General features: G+C 37.5%; 1 protein-coding gene across 1 annotated transcript; it reads right to left on the bottom strand.

Moving 5' to 3' along the window:
• Window positions 1-370: 370 nt before the first annotated feature.
• On the bottom strand, window positions 371-6,324 carry LOC129302822 (transcriptional regulator STERILE APETALA-like). Its single transcript, XM_054941694.1, has 2 exons — window positions 6,064-6,324; window positions 371-1,597 (listed from the first exon to the last, which is right to left on the bottom strand). The coding sequence occupies exons 1-2, from the start codon at window positions 6,322-6,324 to the stop codon at window positions 473-475; spliced, it is 1,386 nt and encodes a 461-aa protein (XP_054797669.1). The 3' UTR covers window positions 371-472.
• Between the last annotated feature and the right edge of the window lie 367 nt (window positions 6,325-6,691).

A 6,691-nucleotide genomic window follows, 5' to 3' on the forward strand; every position in this document is an offset into this window, starting at 1 on the left:
AATTAAAAATACCTTATATTTTTTAACATAAAGAGTAACTCTTAAACATACATTAATTAATTTAAAAAGGTTCTTGATAAATAATAATATAAATTATGAATAATTAAATAACATTCCTCAAATATAAAACATCTCATCTTTTTTTTTTTTCCGGACATGCATCCAGTCCTCTTCCTATCCATCTTCTTCCCTTGTTTTTACTTTCTAATCATTAAATTAAGATTTAGATAATTTAAATTTGATCTCTTATAAAATTATCATTAAAATATTAAATTATAAAACAAAATAAATAGTAATATTCAAACACCTAAAATTGAATAAGAACAGTTAAAAGTGCAGTAAAAGAAAAATAAAATAAAATACTTTAAAGGAGATCAAATCATCCAAATTTTTGAGTTCATGATTAAAAATTAAGAATGGAAAGAGCAGAGGATGAGAAGGAAGAAGACGCCTCTCCCCCTCTGGTTTCCCCTTATACATCGAAATCCCATAGGTGTATCGACCTGTCATTACAAGAAATCGCCACGTGTCTCTCAGTGCACACCATAGCACTCCCCTCACCCACCCTCTCTTCCACCGTCGAACGCCGTTGTCCCCGCCGTCGCTCCACGTCCCACACCTTCACTACACCGCTGGCGCACGTTAGCGCGTACCCCAAGTTCCTACACCCCATCAAACCCCTCAACTGACGTGTCCTGAATTCACATAGCAGCTCTAACGTGCTCGCACGGCGCACCTTAGCGTCGCCGTTCCTTTCCACGACAAAGAACGCCTCATGGCTCACGTCCATCGACATCACGATGAAGCCTCCCACAGAGGACGAGAGCTCGTTCAATAAAATCTGGTTCGTCAGGTCCAACACTACGAGTTGTGAGCTCGTGCACGCCACCGCCAGGCCCCGGTTCGTGACCCGAAGCCGGCCCAACGGTTCGACAAACTCCGTCAACATGTGCCAACCCATGACAGCTTCCGGGTCGGTCAAGGATCCGCCAATGAACACGAGTTGTTCGTTTTCAGCGTCCCATATCTGAAAAGCCTGGCCAGCAACTCCGGCGAAGAGTCCTACCCACCAGCGGCCGCGGCCAGCGAACTCTACGAGGACTCCGCTGTTGACTACGTCACCGATGCGTGCCCTACGTGTATCATTGTTGGGCTCGTCGAGGTGTGCCACGTAGATGTCGCCATCCAGCGTGGCGAAGACGAGCTTGTTGTCTGAGAGCACGATGCCAGACACGGATCTCGCGAAGGGACCTAAGCGGTTGGCTTGGTGGGACCGGTACGTCCTGAAGTGGACCCGCGTATCAAGGTCGAAGAGGCGGACGGTGCCGTCGGTGAAGCCGCAGGCGAGATGGTCATCGGAGAGGGTGAGGCAGCGGCAGATAACGGTGCTGTAGTGGTCGTCGTCCCTGTCTGACGGGCCGAACCACAAAGAGGCGTAAGCGTATCTGCCAGCGACGAAATTCCTGGCCATTCGATGCCGGTGAATGAACTCTTCGTACCACGTGTCTCGCGTTCGATCAGTGCGCCGCCATATCCTTCCGGTCAGCCGCTGCCACAGGCGATCCGACCGGGATACAGCCTGCCACCTCGAACAAACCTGCGTGCATAAAAAAATGAACCGACCGACTTAATGATAATATTATTATTAATAACTTATTAATAGAAGTCGAGAATGTGGAGACAACAGACATGACATATTCCACTATTGAATTGTCCATCATCGACCTTCCAGTTCAATGAAGAGTCAGAATAAATAACAGCAAATAGCAGTATAGCACAGTTTTACGATAGATCCTACTATCTTTCATAATATCATGTTGTCTGAATCATATACTCCCCATCCATTTTATTGACCAATTTTACCAACCTTATTCATATTAATATAAAAAATATATAAAAAATAAAAATATGTAAAATTTTAAATATGTTTCATTATAATAAATTTAAAAAAATAATAACATATTATTTATTCTCTCTCACAAAAAGTAACTTTAAAAATATTTTTTAATTATTATTTAAAGGCACCATAACTTATAAATAAAATTAAATAAATTTTTAAATTTTTTTTAAAATGTGATTTATAAATAAAATTAAATGAAATATGAATCAATTCATGATATATAATATAAAAGTTGGTAATTTATAAGTAGCCATGAGCACTAAATAAGTGAATATATTTCAAATTCACCCCAAAAAAACAGGTGCCTGATTATGACTATACAAATAGTGTTTTTAAAATAAAAACGAAAGTGCAAGTACAGATCCGGAGAACTAAGCCGCTACAGGTAAAAGTGTTGTATATTACTCAAATATAACAAAGGCTGAAGATGATGAATTAGAGTTGATCAAGTTTAAGAGGAGAAAGAGAGTTGATATCTGCTGACTTTCGTCTTTAAACTTGCCTGGTTTTGTTGAGACTAGACAGGAGAATGAGTCAACCTAGACACACCGTTTCATCTGCTGTTTCAAGTGTTTTTAAGTGTGTGACATGTCACTTTTACACGTTGAGAAATAAGGAGAAAAGCCCAAGATTTTCACTAGGGTTAGCTACTTAGCATGACAGGAACAAAATGAAGTCGGAAGGAAAGGTGAAAAGGGCAAAGCAAGAGAGCTGAAGCCAATGGGACAGCGTGATGGCATCATGCTCGTGAAGGCAACGGCATGCGCGTAGACTTTTGAAATAAATGAGTGAGAGAGAGAGAGAGAGAGAGAGAGAAGCAGGACTAGGGTTAGGGCTAGGGCTAGGATATGGAGAATACAGAGAAAGCAGGAGGAGGAGGTTGAAGTTGGAGAACAAGAGAAGCAGGAGAGACTAGGCACTAGTGAGCAGTAGTAGAGCTTAAGCTAGCTAGCTGTCAGCTCGTCTCTGTCTCATCGATTCTCTCACAACCTCCTCCTCTTTATTAATTAATGAAATCACCCTCACCCACGAGATTCGAATCTTCCTTCTCATTCATGCTAACCAAGCCAGACACTCAAATCAATTATCATCATCATCCTCTCATATTCGAATCATGTCCATATCATAATATAATCCTATTAATCTCCCCATAACCACCCACGTTTTAACCATGCATGTAGAATAACTTGAAAGATCGTGCAGAGAGTAGCTAGGGATATCATTCTTGTATAATGAATTTACTTTGGCAAATGTACATATGTAAACAGATACACAGGAAGGCAGTGTCCTTTGCGGTTGCATTACACGAGACAATGATCAGATTTTGTCGCATAGCAGCGGGAAGCATAGCTAAGACTAGAATATTTGTGACAGGGAAGGTACGATAATAATAATAATATATACACACCCAAACACTGTGTGTGATATCATAAGACAGGAATGAGAGAGAGGAGGAGAGAAGAGTGACAGCTACTAAACTTGGTGGTTATTACTCAATCTCAAACCATGGTTATAGATCTGAGAGGGTACACCAAGTACAATCCATTTTTGCACAATCCATCATGATGATGATCAAACAATACTCAGAAGCACCCCACATCATAAAGTAATGTTTGGACAAAGAGAAAATATTTAAAAGTGAAAGTCAAAGATCAGATGGATTGGGGTCAAAGAGAAAAGGGGGGGTTTCAAGTGTTAACCTAGCGGGCTATATGCTATGCTCAGCTGCTTGCCTGCCTTACCCTACACCAAACAAAATTTATGAGAACCAAAAGTAATGACTTGAAAGATATGGATCTTTACTTTCTCCATCCTTGTGGTCCCATTCTCTTCCCTCCAACGCATGCACATACTTATCCTCCTCTTAAAAATATAACATCATGGGAAAAACCAAATTTATTATTTTAAAGAATTACTTTACTGGTATATTTTAAAGGTCATGATAATTTCCTGGGAATTGTTAATATCTTTCCTCAAAATCAAGGTAATTAATGATATATTTTTTAAGATTTTTTTTGGGTGTAATTTTTGTCATTGTAGTAGCTATAAAAGTTTTTTAATTTTTTCTTGTATGGTTGCGCATACGAAACATAGGATTGAAGCGTGCTTCTACCAACGGCCATCTCTCTTTCATTTCCAAGAAAGGTGTGACCTAGGGTTTGTCTTTGTTGCAAGCTGCGAATCTTTTGCTTTTTCCACTCTCTCCGAGCAACATCCTTACATATCAAATTCTTGTAATTTAGTGTCACTTTACCATTTAAAAAAAACAAACAAACAAACATAAGCCTAACTTAGCTATCAATATAATTGAGATACTCTTTACTATACATTAAGGTATTGAAATTCAAACTAGCTATTGAATCAATCAAAATAATACTCCAAGTGTTAATAATTCGAACTATGATTAAATAAGGAAATATATAAAACTTAACCTATTGACCTGTCCAAAATTCTTGAACAGACCGGTCAGAAGACAGGATTGAGTTTTTAATACTATGACATTGACTAAATCTCCCCATGCATTGTATATATACACATACATATTTCTATTTTTTCATATTGTTTTTCATATAAAGGGAACCCTTATACTGGATACTCCTATTTCAAACTATGTGCCGTTATGAACAAAACTGATGATATATAACAAAGATAGCAAGATGAAAGCATTGATGGAAGAAAAATACAGTTGAAAGCATTGATGTGACCGTGTGGGAATAGCAAGAAAAGGAATGAGAAGACTGCACATAACGTTTGAAGGTGACAAGCAAACAATAGTTTTGGAACACCGGCATTGGGCTCCATGTGCTTTTTGGCATTACATATGCACATGTTGCATTTTGACTGGTTTTGTCTTGTCACAAATAACAAAAAATAATCAGATCACGAGGTCCTTCCTTGTTCTTACCCCTAACCCTAACTATAATATCACAACTTTGATCGCTCGTTTTACCTCCATTTTTATTCCTCCAAGCCTACAATGTAGGTTAGCTCATCCAAAATGGTTACATATATGATTATATATATAAACTTGCCTAAAAGAAGTACTGATATTTTAGGGCACATCCCGATCAGAGGTTTAAAAACCCAAGAAAGAAGATAGAATGCCTTGGTCTTGGCTTGGCTAAGACGAGGTCGCTGTACTGAAAGAAAATGAAATTTCTAATTTTTTTTAGTGGTAAAATATTTCTATTTTAAATGTCTTCTCATGTGCTGCTCAACTGTAAAAGATGCATGATTCTATATCATTATTTTTATAAGGAACAAAAAGCTGTGATGTATTAGTTGTAGTTAAATGGATATAAACCCGTGTTCTAGTATTTTGTATATTTCAAAAAAGGTAACTAAATATAGAAATGGAGAACTCCTCAGGATGAAACATAAATGCTAATGGACACCTAATAACGAAAGAAAGTTGAAAGATCTAGTGTCTCTATCTACAGTGTCTGAGGTAGAAAGGCAAAGAATGGATGTTATATAAGAACCAAAGAAAGCCAAAGTCAAAAAGAAGATAGAGAGGTTCATGCCAAGAAAGGGAGCAGCAAATTCGAAGCCATTTTGGAACCCTTTTTTTGATTGGATATGAAAAGGAGGTCCAACTATAGTCATTTTTAAAAATGTTTACAAGAGACCACCTGATATGAAGTAGGGACACACAATATATATACATTTATATGTACATATATATATATTGCTTGTTTATTGAGAAATGACCCAGGAAACAGTTTTCCCACTTGGAAACGTCTATAAAACTAAACCTACATAACCACTCGCCTCTCTCTTTCTCTCTCTCTCAATGCATTGATTTGAATTTAAGAATGAATCAATGCATTCAAAGAACCAGAAACATTGTTAATTTTTAAAAAAAATATTAAAATTAAAATCCACTAAGATTCATCATTTCGATATCCACTAAAAGGCAGTGTTCAGTTTTCTTTTGCACATTACAAAACTCTCCATGTTTGACTTGACCTATACTTTGTCCAGTTTCGGATCTGTTATAACCACTACATACTCGCACAAGATTTCTCATTCCTACATTCAAAAAGACAAATCTCATACCATAAAGGCAAGCAAATCACAACACACAACACAGAGAAAGAAGAAACCGATCGAAGAAGCTGACGCGTTATGATGTAAAGTTGAGTTGGAATTCAATGAGTTACCTGAAATAAGTTGGCAAGTGAAGTAGCTGCAGAGACAATACCAGAAGAGCGAGCAGCATCAATGGCGACTTGGACAGTTAAGTCTTCGAGAAAAGGATCAGGCCAGAGTTCATTCATGGCACGACGTGGACGAGACGAAGAGGGCTGGCCAGAATCTGAGAAAGTTCTGGAGCTAGGGCCAGGATCAGCACCAGCATTATGGTTGTGATGATTGGGGCTGTCGCCAGAGGAGGAAGAAGAAGAAGATGAAGAAGAAGACATGGGAGAGGGAATTGGGAGGGAGAGGCTTAAAAGTAAGAAGGGAGGGACTAGAAAGGAACAAGGACAAAAAGGTAGGAGATAAGGACACAAAGTGAGGGACCCAAATAGAAGTGTCTGAGATTTTTTAGCTTTATGTGTCGCTATAAAATCACTTTAATAATAAGATATCCAATAAATTTCACTTTCCTTTCCATAAAAAATATAAAAAATATATACCTTTTACTTCTACAATATACTTATTTTTTATTATAAATCTTTATAATTTTTTATTTTAAATTTTTAAATTTTTATTTTTTGATATTTTATATTTATCCAAAATTTTTACATTTTATTCATTTAAGAACTTATAATATTAAAAAATAAAAAT

Source organism: Prosopis cineraria, unplaced genomic scaffold (genome assembly GCF_029017545.1).
Source record: "Prosopis cineraria cultivar Desert tree isolate PC_DT_omini unplaced genomic scaffold, ASM2901754v1 PC2, whole genome shotgun sequence".
NCBI classification, from domain to species: domain Eukaryota; kingdom Viridiplantae; phylum Streptophyta; class Magnoliopsida; order Fabales; family Fabaceae; genus Prosopis; species Prosopis cineraria.

Excerpts from the sequence above, each read along its gene's own strand:
- LOC129302822 (XM_054941694.1), bottom strand. The coding sequence starts at position 6,324 with ATGTCTTCTTCTTCATCTTCTTCTTCTTCCTCCTCTGGCGACAGCCCC. Across the intron at positions 1,598-6,063 it reads CACTTGCCAACTTATTTCAG|GTTTGTTCGAGGTGGCAGGC; the intron begins GTAACTCATTGA and ends TTATGCACGCAG.